Source organism: Bombina bombina, chromosome 3, assembly GCF_027579735.1.
Source record: "Bombina bombina isolate aBomBom1 chromosome 3, aBomBom1.pri, whole genome shotgun sequence".
NCBI classification, from domain to species: domain Eukaryota; kingdom Metazoa; phylum Chordata; class Amphibia; order Anura; family Bombinatoridae; genus Bombina; species Bombina bombina.
Window position 1 is genome coordinate 412,846,710 of NC_069501.1, and position 19,413 is coordinate 412,866,122.

Genomic DNA, 19,413 nt, shown 5'->3' on the forward strand with positions numbered 1-19,413 from the left:
ATATGAAATTTACTGTATAGCTACTATTAAATTCAGCATATATATCCCAATTTGTTCCTTAGATGTCTGGCATTGTATTGTATCTCAATAGGAATGCAGTATATTTCATATTTCTAATAATTTTGAATGCATGAAACACCAGATGCAGGTCTGAAATGAAAGAAATAATGTTGTTAAAAATGTCAAACATTTATACATCTATTTGCAGTTATTCATTTAATTTATTACAAAACTGGATTGCACCTCTCAGATCCATGGAGTTGTACATTTTTATACAGTATTGAAAATTATCCCAGTTGTATTTTAAAATGAATTTAACAGCCACAATGCAATATATGTTTCTGCTTGGCTAAATTTTCATCTAGACGTAACATCTAGAATTCGTGGATTCAACACAACAGGGACAATTTAACACCTAGGTTATATTTAGTCATTTCTTCAGCTAAACTAGTTCTCCCTCTAAAATCTATTTAAGCTTCAAAGGAATCCTCAGACATCATGTCTACTGGCATATGCTTCTCTCAGATCAGAAAGAATTGGTGAGAATCTTCAAGGGGCTTTTGATCATATATTTCACCAAAACACAGACTATTGGCTCCATCAACCCAGGGGTTTGTGCTGGTTAATGAGACAGATGCTCTCTTTTGAACTCGTCTTAGACGCTATGTTAATCAGGAAAAAGTATCTCATGTCTGATCTCAGATTTGGAATACACAAAAAAGTATTCAGTGATAAAATGAGCATGCTCAAACTTACTATTTGAGAGATTTCATACTTATTTTATAATATCATTTTTATATGTATGTATTGTCCACTGACATTTACAGATACCCTGACAGTTTTAGCAGGTCTGCTCTATTAAGTGTGTCTACTTCTGTACTCATATGTTCAATTAATTTGATTGGATCACTTCTGTCAACCATTCTTTTGGTTAGCTCATACTTTGCTTTATAATAATCGGTTGTTTCAGAGCAATTTCGTTTCACCCTCATGAGCTGGCCTTTAATAATGCCCTTAATCACATGTTTGGGGTGATTACTGGACACGTAATAATGCATTCCCTGCAATTGGTTTTCTGTATAAATCAGTGGTAACTGTTTTTTTTAGCATAGTCTCCTCTAAGTTGGATGTCCAATTCAAATAGTTAATATTTTTTTTATCCCATTCATGTGTAAATTTTATTCCGCAGTTGTTCTTATTCAAATATGAAAGGAACATGTCTATAAATCTCTTATAGACAAGTATAGAACCTTTGAAGGGATTACTATTGCCAAATATCAGGGAATCTTCAAGCCAACCCATAAAAAGGCTGACATATGAGGGCGCAAATTTCGCCCCCATAGCTGTTCCCTGTATTTGGAGATAGTAATCACCCCCAAACATAAAACAGTTGTGTTCATGTAAAAACCTTATCACTTTAATGATGAATTTAATAAAGCTGTTATCATACTCTGTCTTTGACTGAAGGTAGTACTCCACTGCTAGAAGTCCCAGTTCGTGGGGAATTGACGAGTATAACGAAACCACGTCTATAGTTAACCAGCTGTAGGTATCTACCCAGTCAAAGTCATCAAATATATTAAGAACATGTGATGTATCCTCCAAATAACTCTGGAGATTCAGGACTAGAGGCTGTATGAGAGAGTATTAAATGTGATTGTGCAACAGTGTGTATATGTTTGAGAGAATATTTAATGTGATTGTGCAATAGTGTGTATGTGCGTGTGAGAGACTTTGTGTGTCAGTGTGTGCGTGACTGTATGAGAGAGTATTAAATGTGATTGTGCAATAGTGTGTATGTGTGTGTGAGATGGTGTGTGTCAGTGTGTGACTGTATGAGAGAGTTTTAAATGTGATTGTGCAATAGTGTGTATGTGTGTGTGAGAGACGTGTGGCAGTGTGTGAGTGTGTGACTTATGAGAGAGTATTAAATGTGATTGTGCAATAGTGTGTATTTGTGTGTGAGAGAGTATTTAATGTGATTGTGCAATAGTGTGTATGTGCGTGTGAGAGACTGTGTGTGTCAGTGTGTGAGAGTATTTAATATGTTTGTGCAATAGTGTGTATGTGCATGTGAGAGACTGTGTGTGTCAGTGTGTGACTGTATGAGAGAGTATTAAATGTAATTGTGCAATAGTGTGTATGAGAGAGTATGTAATGTGATTGTGCAATAGTGTGTATGTGCATGTGAGAGACTGTGTGTGTCAGTGTGTGACTGTATGAGAGAGTATTAAATGTGATTGTGCAATAGTGTGTATGTGTGTGTGAGAGACGTGTGTGAGTGTGTGACTTATGAGAGAGTATTAAATGTGATTGTGCAATAGTGTGTATTTGTGTGTGAGAGAGTATTTAATGTTATTGTGCAATAGTGTGTATGTGCGTGTGAGAGACTGTGTGTGTCAGTGTGTGAGAGTATTTAATATGTTTGTGAAATAGTGTGTATGTGCATGTGAGAGACTGTGTGTGTCAGTGTGTGACTGTATGAGAGAGTATTAAATGTGAATGTGCAATAGAGTGTATGTGTGTGTGAGAGTTTGTGTGTCAGTGTGTGACTGTATGAGAGTATTAAATGTAATTGTGCGATAGTGTGTATGAGAGAGTATTTAATGTGATTGTGCAATAGTGTGTATGTGCGTGTCAGTGTGTAACTGTATGAGAGAGTATTAAATGTGATTGTGCAATAGTGTGTGTGAGAGACTGTGTGTGTGACTGTATGTGAGAGACTGAGTATTAAATGTGATTGTGGAATAGTGCGTATGTTCGTGTGAGAGACGGTGTGTGTCAGTGTGTAACTGTATGAGAGATTATTTAATGTGATTGTGCAATAGTGTGTATGTGTGTGAGAGAGACTGTGTGTGTGACTGTATGAGAGAGTATTTAATGTGATTGTGCAATAGTGTGTATGTGTGTGAAAGAGACTGTGTGTGTGACTGTATGAGAGAGTATTTAGTTGCCAACATTTAAAAAAATATTCCAGGGACACTTTGCAGCAGCAAGCGGGTTACTGGAGTATTGACGACCTACTGTTCAACTGCTCCGTCCACTCAGTTCTGCAATCAAAACACACCCATTTGAAAGTAATAGTATAATTTAGACTTATCCATAGTTTATTATACAGACTACAGCACCAAGCTCTTACACCTACCCAGTCTCTGGAACACATTCTGGGCATATGGTTATTTTTACAACACAGCATCACAATTAGAAACACAAATAATATGTGAACCCATTCAATAATAATAACAATATACCATTAGGAATGAATTATATTTAAATAATAAACTATATCTATTTATCATCTATCTGTTTGTGTGTGTGTGTATATATATGCAAACAACAAATGTTGTGCAAAGGAGATGTTCAGGGACATTTCCAGGGACAAAAAAAAAAAATCCAGGGACATACAACAAAATCCAGGGACTGTCCCTGGAAATTAGGGACTGTTGGCAACTATGTAATGTGATTGTGCAATAGTGTGTATGTGTGTGAGAGAGACTGTGTGTGTGACTGTATGAGAGAGTATTTAATGTGATTGTGCAATAGTGTGTATGTGTGTGAGAGAGACTGTGTGTGTGACTGTATGAGAGAGTATTTAATGTGATTGTGCAATAGTGTGTATGTGTGTGAGAGAGACTGTGTGTGTGACTGTATGAGAGAGTATTTAATGTGATTGTGCAATAGTGTGTATGTGTGTGAGAGAGACTGTGTGTGACTGTATGAGAGAGTATTTAATGTGATTGTGCAATAGTGTGTATGTGTGTGAGAGAGACTGTGTGTGACTGTATGAGAGAGTATTTAATGTGATTGTGCAATAGTGTGTATGTGTGTGAGAGAGACTGTGTGTGACTGTATGAGAGAGTATTTAATGTGATTGTGCAATAGTATGTGTGTGTTTATTCCTAGTAACATACTACATACTAGTAACTAGAAATCTGAGCAGCAGTCAGAGCAGCTCGAATCTAGTTCCTCACACACACTCGTCTGTGATGGATCTCAGCGAGGATATTTAACAGAGCACCGTGTGAGTTTGTAGTAGTGTCTGTAGGGAAAGTGAGCAGTGTTACAGGAACACAGAGGCAAGTAGGGTTCGTGATTTATAGCTTTGGGGTGTGTGTGAGCTAATTTATTACCGTGGTAACCACCGGGGCAGGGTGTAGTGAGTAACATTGCTTTTGCCCAGTGAAAAGTAGAGCTGCGCAATTTTAACCTTCTTAGTTTGTGTCCTGCAAAATGTTTAATGCATGTATAATGTAATTGCACCTACACGTACAGATTTATTATAAAGTACAGTGTCACTTTAACAACTGATTTAGTAATATGTGGGTGTGGCTTCCATGGTCCCTACCCGTCCCTGTTCCATTCATTCCGGTTGGCTATATTATCTGTCAATCTCATGTCACATTCTACACTTACATGCCAGCCAATCTCTTGCAACTTGGTCTGGAGGAGTCTCTCAATCATTGGTCAGGATGGCTGCGGGCTTCTGATGTCACGGGGAAGTTAAAGTGTTGCAGATGGGGAAAAAGTGTTGCAGTGTTTTCAGCTGCTGGCATCGGGGAGAGGTGGTGAGTAGTGCAGTGTTCTTGATGTTGCGGATGTTTCCTTGTATTGTGTCTGTGCTCTCATGTCAGTGATTGAAGAGATGTTATTTGATGTTTGTTTCAGTACAGTGGCTGTTATATGAAGTAACAATCAAATAAACCAATGATCTGTTTGAGAGGTGCAATGTATCCCATAGCAGTACTTGCAAAGGTGTCCTTATAAACCGAGGGTTCAATTCATTTGGCGTTCCAAATTATTTTGCTTAGATTTTACATTTGCACTGTGTTGTTGCGACTTTTTTTTATTATTTTTTTTAAGCATCTGTTCCTTTTTTTATTTAAAAGCAAACATAGTCAGAAGTTGGTGTTCTAGACCTAGAGGTTAGAAGTCCTATTCCATTATGGTATGTTAACATGTATTTTGATACAACTAATTGTGCCAAATAATTGTTTCTCTAGCTGTGAACAGGTATAATTACTCAGGTAAATATATATATATATATATATATATATATATATATATATAGAAAAATTACAATATTGTGCAAAAGTTCATTTATTTCACTAATGCAACTTAAAAGGTGAAACTAATATATGAGACTCATTACATGCAAAGCAAGAAAGTTCAAGCTGTGATTTGTCATAATTATGATTATTATGGTTTACAGCTCATGAAAACCCCAAATCCACAATCTCAGAAAATTAGAATATTGTGAAAAGGTGCAATATTTTAGGCTCAAAGTGTCCCACTCTAATCAGCTAATTAAGCCATAACACCTGCAAAGGGTTCCTGAGCCTTTAAATGGTCTCTCAGTCTGGTTTAGTAGGAATCACAATCATGGGAAAGACTGCTGACCTGACAGTTGTGCAGAAAACCATCATTGACACCCCCCATAAGGAGGGAAAGCCTCAAAAGGTAATTGAAAAAGAAGTTGGATATTCCAAAAGTGCTGTATCAAAGCACATTAATAGAAAGTTATGTGGAAGGGAAAAGTGTAGAAGAAAAAGGTGCATAAGCAGCAGGGATGACCACAGCATGAAGAGGATTGTCAGGAAAAGGCCATTCAAAAGTGTTGGGGACTTTCACACAGACGGATCCGGGACATGGGCTTCAAATGTCGTATTCCTCTTGTCAAGCCACTCCTGAACAACAAACAACGTCAGAAGCGTCTTACCTGGGCTAAAGAAAAACAGATGTGGTCCAAAGTCCTCTTTCTGATGAGGGCAAATTTTGCATCTCATTTGGAAACCAAGGACCCAGAGTTAGGAGGAAGGCACACACTGCAAGATGCTTGACGTCCAGTGTGAAGTTTCCAGTCTCTGTTGATTTGGGGAGCCATGTAATCTGCTGGTGTTGGTACACTGTGCTTCATTAAGTCCAGGGGTCAACGCAGCCATCTACCAGGAGATTTTGGAGCGCTTCATGCTTCCTTCCGCAGATGAGCTCTATGGGGATTCTGACTTCATTTTCCAGCAGAACTTGGCACCTGCCCACACTGCCAAAAGCACCAAAACCTGGTTCAATGACAGTGGGATTATGATTGGCCAGCAAACTCGCCTGACCTGAACCCACTAGAGAATCTATGGGGCATTGATAAGAGACATGAGACTGAACAATGCACAAGAGCTTAAGGCCGTTATTGAAGCATCCTGGTCTTCCATAACACCTCAGCAGTGCCACAGGCTGATAGCTTCCATGCCACGCCGCTTTGAGGCAGTAATTGCTGCAAAAGGGGCCCAAACCAAGTACTGAGTACATACAGTATGCATGCTTATACTTTTCACAGGTCCGATATTGTTCGACAGGTATGTACAATCCTTGTTTTATTGATTGCATGAAATATTTTTATTTTCTGAGATTGTGGATTTGGGGTTTTTATGAGCTGTAAGCCATAATCCTCACAATTATGACAAATCACGGCTTGAACTATCTCTTGCTTTGCATGTAATTAGTTTCACCTTTTAAGTTGCATTAGTGAAATAAGTGAACTTTTGAACAATATTCTAATGTTTCGTGTGTATATGTATGTGTGTGTGTGTATATATATATATATATATATATATATATATTAAACTTTTCAGTTAACATTTATTTTATAGCAAAATTTGGTATGTAGCTACTAACAATACTGCAATAACCCATATATTGGGGTATTAAATCCCCTGTTTTCCCCATAAACTGTTCCCCCAACCAGCACTTACACATGAGCTACATGGATTGTATGATTCCTCAGACTACATATTTGTATATGTCTCAGCAGTATACATGGGTATCTGTATGCTTTATACAGCCCTGCCAGTAGCAACTGTATAGACACAATGCAAAGAAAATGTTTGTATCACCTTAAAGATACAGCTCACTGCAAGCTCAAACATTCTTAAATGTATTGGCTCTCACAACCCACACAGACTTTAAACTCCGACTTAAAGGGCTAGATCACAGTGTGTGTGTGTGCGTGTACACGCACATGCACACACACACAGCCTATAAAGGGTCAAGTGCTCACACACAGCGCACAAACTCATGCCCAGTTTTAAAGGAACAGGCACACATCTTCCACTCAGCCTTTAAAGGGACATTAAACCCAAAATATTTCTTTCGTTATTCAGAGAGAATAACATTTTAAAAAAGTTTCCAATTTACTTCTATTATATTTTTTTTTTGTTGAAGAGATACCTAGGTAGCGTGCACGTGCCGGAAGCACTACAGGAAATAGTGCTGCCATCTAGTGCTCCTGATAATGTATAACATTGTTGCAAAACTGCTGCCCTATAGTTCTGCAGACTTCTGAGATTGCATCCTTTCTTTTCAACAAAGGATAACAAGAAAACTAAAAATATTTGATAACATAAGTAAATAGGAAAGTTGTTTAAAATGGTGTGCTCTATCTGAATCATGAAAGAAGGGAAAAAAATGGTTTTATGTCCCTTTTTTAAATGGACAGATCACAGTATGAAACACAACCTTGCATGTTCTCAGTGTTAAGGAATGTGTGCGCACACAGCCTTTTAAATTGACAACTTACACCACATGCCTGCAATCACACCTCAAGCACAGTCTTAAAGGGACATAGACTTTTCCCCAACCAGCACTTATACAATCCATGTAGCTCATGTGTGATTCCTCAGACTACATATTTGTATATGTCTCAGCAGCAAACATTCTTAAAGGTATTGGCTCTCACAACCCACACAGACTTTAAACTCGGTCTTAAAGGGCTAGATCACAGTATGTGTGTGCATGCACACAGCCTTTAAAGGGACAAGTGCTCACACAACGCACAAACTCACCGCATGCTTGTCCTTAAAGGGACAGGCACACATCCTCCACTCAGCCTTAAAAGGACAGATCACAGTATGACACACAACCTTGCATGTTAAATTGACAACTTGCACCACATGCCTGTAGTCACACCTCAAGCACAGTCTTAAAGGAACAGATCAAAGTCTGCGCGCACACACACAACCTTACACGCTGTTATAAAGGGACAGGCGTGCGCACATACAGCCTTTTTAAAAGTGCAACATACATCACATGCACATAGTCTTATGGTATAGCCGCACAAACACCACTATACTATTTGTCCCTCTAGCTGTAAGGAAGTTGAATCAGTTTTAGATTGAATGTGCTGTAATCAGCGTGGAAACTATTACTACAGTAAATCCCATTTTTGATATTAAACTAAATGCTTTGTAGTAATGCATATTAAAAGCAGTAATTAAACATTAATAAAGTTCTATATCAAAAAAGTTAAATATTTTAGTTTCTAGATTGATTTAAAGGGACAGCACACTGTAAAATTATTTTTCAATTACTTGTTATACCAGCTGCAGAGTATAAAATGTATGGGAAATTGCATTTTCAGGTTTATTTGTGTATATGAATTATATGGTTTTGTGCTTTTAAACCACAGCCTATTACAATGGGTTAGGCTTGCAGGGAATATCAGATATTTATCACTGTGTGTACACACAATTGCTTCCTTATCTTATATTTGTCTGTAAACTTAATACTTAGAGCACAATGGAAAATTAACATTTTATTACTAAACTATCCTGCACCCCACTGGGAATGTAATTTATTCTCCTGGCTGTGCTTACATAGCTTGTCAATAGCCTAGACTCCAGTATAGAAACTTTAAGTATAGGTGGGGATACCACAGGCTAAATCAGCTATTTCAAATGCTGAAATGTGGTTAAGGGAGCTACTTTAAAGGGACAGCCTACAGCAGAATATATTAATTTTTTTTTTAAAGATAACTCCTTTATTACACATTCCCTAGTTTTGCATAACCAACAGTTATATTAATACACTTTTTACCTCTGTGATTATCTAAGCCTCTGCAAACTGCCCCTTATTTCAGTTCTTTTGACAGACTTGCATTTTCGCCAATCAGTTCTGGCTACTAGGAACTCCACATGCACAGGGTAGGTTACATAAGCTTGTCACCCTGGGAGGTTCCCAGTTGGTTTGTTTGAAAGTATGCATTATGTGGGTACTGGTTTAGGGTCCCAGGAAGGGGGAGACCTTGTCGTGGTACTGGGCTTGATCCTTTGGCGCCAAACGTAACTGACTTCCCCCAGTTTTGCTTTTAAACATTGCTGTGAATCTACTGGCGAGTGCCAGGTTTTCTGTGTGTTGTGTTGATAATGTTTGTAATGCTTCCCTGCGAGCCAGTCGCCCAGGCTGCTGGGCCTGGGTTGCTGGGAACTTTGCAGATGTCTGTCAGTGTTCAGGGCTGTGGAGTTTGCAGTGGCTTAGGATGTTTGTCCAGTCAGAGTGTGATATATCTATATTCTCCTGAACGTGCACTTCAATATTACACAGAACAAACCAACAGTGAAATCTCAGGATTTTGCAAAGAAGAAGGAAAAAAAAATAGATTTATTTTTTATTTTTTTTAACACAAATAATTTGCATAATAGAATGTGAGAATTGTCAGCTGTGGCATATGTTTAAGCTTTTTCCTGCTGGTGGGTATAATTGATAATAAAAAGGTTGAAGCCACATTTTTAAGACTTGCAGTTGCTTAATTCTGTCATACCTGCCATACCTGTCTAGCCTACAATGCAGACAAACCTGTACCCAGAATTTCTCGTGATTAATCTTCCATGTATAGTGTTCAGTTAGTGGTGGAACCTGTCATTTCAGTGGAAGGGCAGATAGGTCTGTTTTGCAGTAAACCTCTCCTGTGTTAATTTCATCATACTATGTGGTTTTCCCCACAGGCATTAAAAGAATTAAATTTGCTTTTTAAAACCACGGGAATATAGATATACTTTGGATTGCTTTCAGTCCTCTTCCTGTATATGTTGAAAGCCAGAGTCTTCAATTTCTAAGTGAGTGCCCCTTTTAAGATAGTCACCAGGTTGGAAGTTTGAAACTGATGATGTTACTTTAAATAAGGCCTTTTCATGCCACGTGTCTTTTGGGGCTTTAGGTCTCACCCCCTCCCCTTTTTCAAGTCACCTCTTCATGAAACCGACAAGAGCTGTGCTCTTTAGTCTGAATACAGGAAGCTTTTTAAATAGAACAGTATTTACATCTACCATGAGCACTAATGGGAGGGCACAGAGGGATTTGACAGACCTGTGTAAATCTTATTTAAAGGTTGCTACACAAGAAGGGCAACTTGCTGCATGCTAAGTCACAACTTACAAGAAAGCCTGCAGTGTTAAGGGAAACGCATAATGACTTTCAGGATTTTCAAAGAATGTGCATCCTTAAAAACCTATTACTTGGCTAGATAGACTTTGACTTTAAGTGGCCAAAAAAACATTTTTACACAATTAAGTACATTCACACTCCAATTTTATATTGGATGTGTGTAACAGGGCAACAATTCAGTGTCTTGTACTGAGAGGAAAAATTACCAAAATCCCACATTCACTCAAACATGAGGACATGTTATTAAAAACTTACCAGGACAGAGCTTAGAGCAGAATCATACAAAAACTTTTTTTTTTTTTTTTTTTTTTTTTTTAGCATTATATTTGAATTTAGTTGGCTTTTTTTTTTTTTTTTTTTTTTTTTTTTTTTAGCATTATATTTGAATTTAGTTGCCTTTTTTTTTTTTTTTTATCACACCCCAGAACCCTGGCTTTCTAAAATACATTTGGGGCTTCACATCGCAGATAAACTTAGATAATCAGGCCCTTTGTTACAGAATAGTAAGAGAGAGACTGAGGGCTAGATTTATTAAGCCCCTACGGCAGCAAGTTCTCTCAAGAACTTGCTCGCCGGGATTTTTTCAAGCAGCGGTCACCAGTCCGCTGCTTCCCTAACAGCTACGCCACCTCTATTGTGGCGAAATTCAATCTTGCGCTCGCGTGCAATCCTGCCCGCGCGTGATTGGCTGTGCGCGGGATTGCACGCGAGCGCAAAATTGCGTTTGTGTACAATGTTAATTACCTGCGGGTAATTTCGCCCCGCCACAGGCGAGCTGAGGCGTACAGGGGCGCGTATACGCGCCCCTGTACGCCTCAGCGTTGAGAAATCTAGCCCTATATATCACACACACAAACACTCTCAGTGCAATGCATCTTACTGAAGTGCTTATTGATTAAATGTGGCACTGCTATAGAATGCCACAAAGTTTGACATTTCTGCCCTACTCAGTCTTACTTGGTCAATTATAAGTGTTATTGTGAAGTGGAATCACCTAGAAACAAGGGCCCAGCCAGGAAGTGGTAGACCACGCAAACTCTGAGCTAGATCTGAGTGCTGAAGCATGTAGGGCTTGAAAATAGTGTGTGTAAAATCACTCGCACACACTATAGAGGTGGAACAATATCACTATAGCTTACTAGTCCACTCAGTTTATTTTATTGTACACAAGTCCCATTATAAAAAAATTGACAGCAATTATCTCTGAAAAGTGTTTTTATTTATACTTTGGCATAAGGGGCTTCTGACCCCTCGTTCAACTTTAAATACCATTGATATCAATTTAGTAAGGTGAATAAAGGAACATTAGATTCTTGATTGCCGTATAAATGCCATTTAGCCTTAGTCAGAACTTTCACATTACTCTTATGTGTTTGCGTGATTTCCTTTCTTAGAATCAGCTGACTTGTGTCTCATTGACCAATACACCTGCTACCAGTGCATCTCCCAAATTTGGCTCTCTCCACAGTTAGACTGAGCTGCCTTTTAGCTGTGATAGGAAGAGTAACTGTTAAGCTTCTGCACTGTCTGGAAACTGTTTGTTTTTTATGGTAGAGAATAGGAAATGGGATTACTTGAGATCACTATGTATTTTATAAGGTGCTAGTCCCCTCAGTGTTAAAGGAAAGGCAATTTATCAGCTGCAGTTTCTTGCTGGTGCAGGACTAGTGCAATTTATTTTTCTGGTAAAGGAAACACATGAGGGGAGTGAGATTATCATCGCAAAGAATGCAATAAACGGGTATAATACACAAGCCTTAATTGTGACCATCTGTATCCATTTCCTGTACAGCACACACTCTACATCTGGATTCAGCCACTACTGCAGCTGATACTTTTCAATACTATATTGCTTTACCCACATACTTTGTTATAAATTCTAAAATAAACACACACTCGCACTAGTTTGGTGTCAAAATTAAACTTTCATGATTCTTATAGAGCATGCAGTTTTAAACAACTTTCCAATTTACTGCCATAACAAAATATGCACAGTCTCTTTATATTTACACTTTTTGAGTCACCAACTTTTACTGAGCATGTGCAAGAAGTCACAGAATATACTTAGAGGTGTGTTTGGTGTGTTTTGTTTTTTTCCTCTCCCCTGTATTTAACATTGCGAGGACTAGTAGCCACTGGCTAGCAGACTATAGTGCTAATTGAAATAAATTAGTCCTTGTTCATTGCACTTATTTTATAACGGTGGAAAATTGGCATCTGGGGATGGGAGTTTAGGACAGAGTTGGACAATTTGGTCTGTGGGGTTGTCGGGGCAGAAAAGCAAAAAGTCCAGCACACTGGAAATATTGGGTGCAAGCTATAGCAGGGCACTGCACAACCCTGAATCAATATCCAAAAGTTCAAAGAATAGCACCCAATTAAGACACCAGTCTTAATGTAGCCATCCAATCAGCAAGCGCTACCCAGGCGTTGAACCAAAAATGGGCAGGCTTCTAAGCTTACATTTTTGATTTTTCAAATAGATAGCAAGAAAACAAAGAAATTAATAGGAGTAAATTAGAAAGTTGTTTCAAATTGCATGTTCTATCTGAATCATGAAAGTTTAATTTTGACTAGACTATCTTCCTCCTTTTGATTTAAATTTTTTTTTTTTTTAGTAGTGGACCAGCATACCATGGGATAAGCCTATCTGGAACGGTCAATGGATATTACAGTATTTTAAATGTTTGTATTTATTTTGTTTTCTCTGAATCTTCTTGTGTAACTTTTTTTTTTTTTTTTTTTTTTTTTTCTCTTCTCATTTCTAGTTACAAATGACCCACACCTTTTTTGCAAAAATGTGTTTGTTTTTTGAAGTATGGAAATTCTAAACCATGAAACTCTGAAAATCCTCTTCTGCCTTTTACTTAAGGACACTCAATCTGTGAAGACACACGTAAATGACACAGTACTTGCTTTTCATGTTTAAACCTGACCAGGATTCCTTAAATATCAATATTAATTTTAAATGACAATGGAATTATAATTTCTGGAGATTTGCCATTTACAACTAGCAACAATGCTACAGATCCTGTTTTAGGGTTTTACTTGATACATTCCTTTCATTCTCATTTTGGATGATTAATGGGGAGCGCTCCTGTTTCTTCAGTGCTCACAGCCAGCGAGAGCACAGACTGTTTGAGAGTGCTCTTTCCAGAGAACAAGTGTTTCCATTGGTTGGATTACTCAAAGTATTGAGCAATGCCTCCAGTCAGTGAACTAAAGGATGGGTGTCCACCCAGTGGGTTTGTCCACGCTGTTCCTGAGAGCCCTCAAGAATTGGACGTTGAACATGAACTTCTTATGGAGACCCCAGGATTTGTAGGTCAAGATGTAATGAAGGTGGTTGTTATAGGATCCAGAGCTAACACCAAAGGGGTCCAGGAGGAGGATGCCTTGTTGGAAAATGGGAGCCAGAGCACTGAAAGTGATGACCCTCATGGAGATCCAATTCCTGAAGTGGTGGTGCCTCTTAAAGAGACCTCTTTCTCTATAGGGTTGCAGGTCCTCTTTCCATTTCTTCTGGCTGGCTTTGGCACTGTGGCTGCAGGGATGGTGTTGGATATTGTACAGGTGAGCACTTTTATTCGTATTTCTGCATGCAGAAATGTACTTTTGTCCTTGATGTGTTTTTTTTTTTTTTTTTTTTTGTTTTAAAAATGTTTACCATGGACTTATTAGTAATTGGTCCTTAAAGGGACATTAAACCCAAAAAATATATTTCATTATACAGATAGAGAATAAATTTTTTAAAAAGTTTCCAATTTTCTTCTATTAATTTTTTTTCATTCTCATGTTATTCTTTGTTGAAGAGATACCTAGGTAGGTAGCGTGCACATGCCTGAAGACCTACATGACAGGAAATAGTGCTGCCATCTAGTGCTACTGCTAATGTATAACATTGTTGAAAAACTTATGCTATATAGGGCTGCAGACATGTGCACACTCTTGAGCTTGCATTTCTGCTTTTCAAATAAGGATAACAAGAAAACAAAGAATTTGATAATAGAAGTAAATCAGAAAGTTGTTTAAAATGTTATGTTTTATCTAAATCATGGAAGAAAAAAATTGGGTTTTATGTCCCTTTAACGCATTCATCAGTAATATTTGTAGTTGGCTTACAGAAGCAGGTGTGTGTGGTTTCCCCCCCCCCCCCCCCAATATGGAGGGAACGTGTGTAGCTTCATTAAAGTAAAGGTAAACTTGAACGTACTCGCTCAAGACATAGGATATAATTTAAAAACATTAGTGAGACTTTTAGTAATTAAATCGGTCATTTATCCTGAGCTTCTTAGATTTTTACATTTTAATGCCGGAATGATAAGCGCTGTTCCTCCGCCCGCCATAGCCCTCAGTTGATTGACAGATGACTCATCTGCAATCCACTAATCGATAATCAACTGAGGGCTATGGCGGACGGAGGAACGGAGCTTATCGTTCCGGCATTAAAATGTAAAAATCTAAGAAGATCAGGATAAATTGCCGATTTCATGACTAAAAGTCTCACTAATTTTTTAAATTATATCCTATGACTTGAGCGAGTACGCTCAAGTTTACCTTCACTTTAAGTGTAATTGGTGGTAATTTTTACAATGGCAGAAGAGCAACAGCTCTTGGGATCTATTGCATAGACCCTGATGTTTGGTAAAAAGTACAGTCGCTCTGCTGGTCAGGCAAGCACACTGCTCCAGTTGTATAGGAAGTAGCACAGTGTTCTCAACAGAAAATGTTACCAGCCTTGTGGCATTATGAAGTAACCTGTGTGGGGGCAGTGTAATATACTGTATGTATTACTTAAGCTAGCCAAAGCACAAATTATTTGCATAATTTAACATAAATTGAATTTACTAATTTGTGCAATCATTTTTAAAAATAAAAAGTGAATTTTCTTTAATTGTTACTTTATATTGGGTTACATGTTAATAGGGTGGTAAGCTTAAATAAAGGGGAAATAAACGGCACTAATAAAGCATGAGTGCTGATAGAATTAATTAATTCTAACAGAAAAATGTATTTGTACATGAATCTCAAGTTATAGAAGACCTACATTTGATGTATCGATAATATAAATGAAAAAACACACTAAAACACAGGCCATTGTATTATAAAAATATTAATTACATTTTTTTTTCTCTCTCAAACCATGTTATTTAACAATGTTACATTATAAAGAGTACAAAGTCCATCATACCAATACTATATTACAACACAAGAAATAATCCAAAATTAAAACAAATCAATCAAACTAATCCTATTAACAGAGGTCATGTCTCCTAGGACGTTGCATAGGAAAACACAACTTTGAACTCTAGATACACAAAGGAAATATATATCTATCTTAAATGTTGGGGAAACATTTAGACAATTAATATATAGTTAAATACATTTTGACAACTATGTTCATAACATAAAAAAAACAAACAAAAAAAAAAAAAAACACAATTTCAAATGAATACTATGTAAATTGGTAAAGGTGCTGGTACTGAATATCTAAGGGAAATAGACTACTACTTTGGCATCCATCACAATTATAATTTAAAGGTAAAGGTGTAGTTTAACGTCCCAAATTCAGAAGGTACCACATTCTGCCGTGGGGGGGCGCCATGGATAGGTTCCCAGCCCGGGAACGATATTGGAACTGAGCGTTGCGGCGCATGGGAGCGATATTGGAAAAAGTGATCTGTTCCAATACCTACTCCGGGCGCCGCAACCGCCACTATATCCATGGTCCCCCACCCCCCTCACATTACCGTGGGAATTACTTCAGAAAGGTAACGTGTACGCTTCTGAAGTAATTCACACGGTAAAAATATCACATGTTTAGGTAAATTCTGTTCTAATTATTATCCACGGTTCTCATCTCCAATTTTACCCCTGGCTCCTAACCTTTTGGGTTATGCTCCATATATCTTAATACAAATCTATGTGGCTCCTAAAAATATGCCTGGCTCCTAATATTTTTAAACAGATTTGTCAAGCACTGGTTTAATCCCTTCTTGAATGATCAGTTATATCAATATGCTCATTGTGTTTATTACCATAATGAGCAGGTAATGCACTGCTTATGTACTGAGTCAGCTATGTGCTTTGATTTGAGCTGCAGCTGCTTAAGATTCTGGGCAGCCTAACACTTAAAAGATTAGGCTTAAGAGCTCTACAACAGATCTTTCTGAAAAAAATGCTACATGTTTAAACTGCTTAGTTATTGTCCTGATGCCTTTGCATGAAATAGAAACAGTTTTTTTTTTTTTTTTTTTTTTTTTTTTTCTTCTAACTGGACAATGCAGTATACGCCAACAGTAAAAATAAATTAAAGTGACACTAACCCCCTCCCCCTCTTCATTATTTAGATGGCACATAGACTTTTAAACCACTTTTAGAAACATTGTTGCAAACACTGCTGTCGGATAGCTAAAGACATGCGCACGCTCTTGAGCTCACCTAGGATTACTCTTTAACAAAGGATACCAAGAAAACTAATCAAAATTAATAAAAGTAATTTTGTAGTTGTTTAAATGCCAAGCTCCATCCAGTCAATTTAAAGCGATTGTAAACTTGACTGAATTAAAGTCCAGTATCAAATAATTAATTAAAAGTGCCCCTGTTAAGATTAACGTTTACAAAGATGCATCCTTTTTCTTTAGCAGATCGATGACTAATCAGTCATCCTCCAATTGTGTGCCCCCTTTGGCACCCAGATCGTAGGGCAATGCAACAATTGGAGGAAGCCGGATTTGTCATAGATATGCTAATGAAAGCAGCAGATGCGGGCGGAGGATCGGCGTTATGTTTACCATAACAGAAAGGTAAGCTAAAAAAGCATCTTTTGTAAACTTTAATGAATTAAAGTGCCCGGTTTATAAGATTACTATTTTATACTTTCCAATTCACTTCTATTAAATTTTCTTTCTTTTATATTTTTTTTTTTTTTTTTTTTTTTTTTATTATATTCACTATCTGAATCATGAAAGAGAAATATGTGAGTTCCATGTCCCTTTTAAGCTGCAGTAAAGCAGAAAGTGTGACTGCCTAGGTATAATCATTTGAAAGCTGCATGATGAGTAGGAGATTATCTTGGCACTAGCAGCAAATTAGAACAAACATATTAACTTTATTTAACAAAACCTTTGTGCCGAAATGTACATCACTAACTGCCAGTAGAGATCTTTCTAAGGTATAGTTTGATAAATGCAGATGGCTCTGCAAAATTCCTTAGCGCTACGGTCTATATGGCACATTGGCATTTAGTGCCATGTTACAGAATGGGAATTGTTATCCGGTAGCCTTAACATGACAATACCAAAAGCCTTAGTGTGAATGCTGACTTAAAGGGACAGTAAAAAAATAAACTTAAAGGGACAGTGAACCAAAATCTCTTATTTTGTGATTCAGAGCATGCAATTTTAAGCAACTTTCTAATTTACTCCTATTAATTTTTCTTCATTCTCTTGCTATCTTTATTTGTAAAAGGCATCTAAGCTAAGGAGCCAGCAAATTTTTGATTTAGAACCCTGAACAGCACTTGTTTATTAGTGGGTGAATTTATCCACCAATCGGCAAGAACAACCCAGGTTGTTCACCAAAAATGGGCCGGCATCTAAAATTACATTCTTGCTTTTCAAATTAGATACCAAGAGAATTAAGAAAAAATGATAATAGGAGTAAATTTGAATGTTGCTTAAAATTGCATGCTCTATCTGAATCACAAAAGAAAAAAATTTGGGACATGTCTACTATGGCCTCCATTTGAGAGGTTCTAATCTTGAACCGAAACGTTATGGGTTAAGGCCCTTTGCTGTTCATGTACTTTGTGGAATAAAAGACTTTTTGCATTGCATCCTGTGTTGCCTGTTTTTTTTTTTTTTTTGTTGTTGCAATATTTCGATCCATCCCTGGCCAGGTTTGGTATACTGTGGACTTCTGTATTCACTTTTTATTTAGCAGCGCACCAGGCAGTTGTTCTGGATGGTGAGTGCCACTTCTCCCACACTTATTATTAGTATTATTCCCCAGTCTGTTTTTAAAATGCACATTAATCTGGAAGTAAGAGCTAATAATATTTAATAAATAGTAATAATATTCCAGAAATTTATTAGTGAATGCTGTAGACGGATGTTATATTATGTGAAATGTACTTGTAGGAATAGAACCCTCTTTTTAAACAAAAAAAAAAAAGATTTGCGCTGTATAACTGTTTGCAATTGCCTTGTCATATATCACTGCAATTTGATATATTGTGACTGGTATAAAAAGCATTAGGATTTAAATGTTGTAAATATGCCACAGGGGGTGGAGCATAGAGGAGTTTACTTCGAGCTATTTTGTTTTTAACCAATCATGTAGAACATGTGTATTTAAAAGGGTAGTTAATCACCCATGACTGCAGCTACGATTGTTGCCTTTTGACAGACGAAATGCGTCGGCAGCAGGGGAGTAAGCTTCTCTAATCCACTCACACAGACACTGTGTGGATCCGGTTCTGTTTCGATTTTATCCGGTACTTCAATAAAGGCTACATTTTAACAAGTGACCGTTGTGTGGGAGTGCTCCTCTATCCTTTGTGGAGTTCTGGATTCAAGAACAAGTGAGCACGCCACCTAGGGCACCCCCGGTAACTAACGGCACTATTTCCCACCCACATTAGCATCGTCATCAGACGCATGTGGACCCGTACGGAGTAATGTCACTCGCCGTCAATAAGCAGCGGAAGAGGGGATCTGTGTGAACCCAGGAGCGGAAAGAGGCGAGCCGGAAGGTGAATCTGGCATTTGAGTTGCTTACTCCTTACAAGCAGCAGAAGTTCACCAAGGACCAGTGAGCAGTACAAACACTGATATACTGGGGTATGAAACCGCATGCATAATAACAAGTGAGGTGGAACATACATTACCTTTGGGGGTGGACTTTTCCAGCTTATGGATATAGTGCTATAACGGGGATGCAGGTGCTATTATCCTTATTTGGCTATTAACTTAAGTTTTTCATGATTATCCACGTGATTGATAACTGCACTGCAGTTTCTGTGTTTTTGTTAAGGGGCAAAACTAACCGCCTACAAGTAAGTAAGTATGGATCATGACACCAGTGACTGAAGTTGTCAGGTTTTATTCACTTCAAACGGCTGAACATGTTGGAGATCTATAGTACCTAGAGACTGTTTTCTACTGACAATTCACTTCTATCACTCAGTAAATTGTTTGCTAC

General features: G+C 37.7%; 1 protein-coding gene across 2 annotated transcripts in view; it reads left to right on the forward strand.

The window, feature by feature from the left end:
* Window positions 1–3,982: 3,982 nt before the first annotated feature.
* SLC41A1 (solute carrier family 41 member 1) overlaps window positions 3,983–19,413 on the forward strand; it is a 70,598-nt gene continuing 55,167 nt past the window's right edge. The window contains exons 1-2 of one of the 2 annotated variants that reach the window (XM_053706606.1): window positions 3,983–4,021; window positions 12,978–13,782. In XM_053706606.1, the coding sequence (XP_053562581.1) occupies window positions 13,411–13,782 (372 nt within the window). In that variant the 5' untranslated portion in view covers window positions 3,983–4,021; window positions 12,978–13,410. Of the gene's footprint in view, window positions 4,022–4,471; window positions 4,566–12,977; window positions 13,783–19,413 lie in introns of those variants that run through there. The other variant, XM_053706605.1, reaches the window with a different exon arrangement.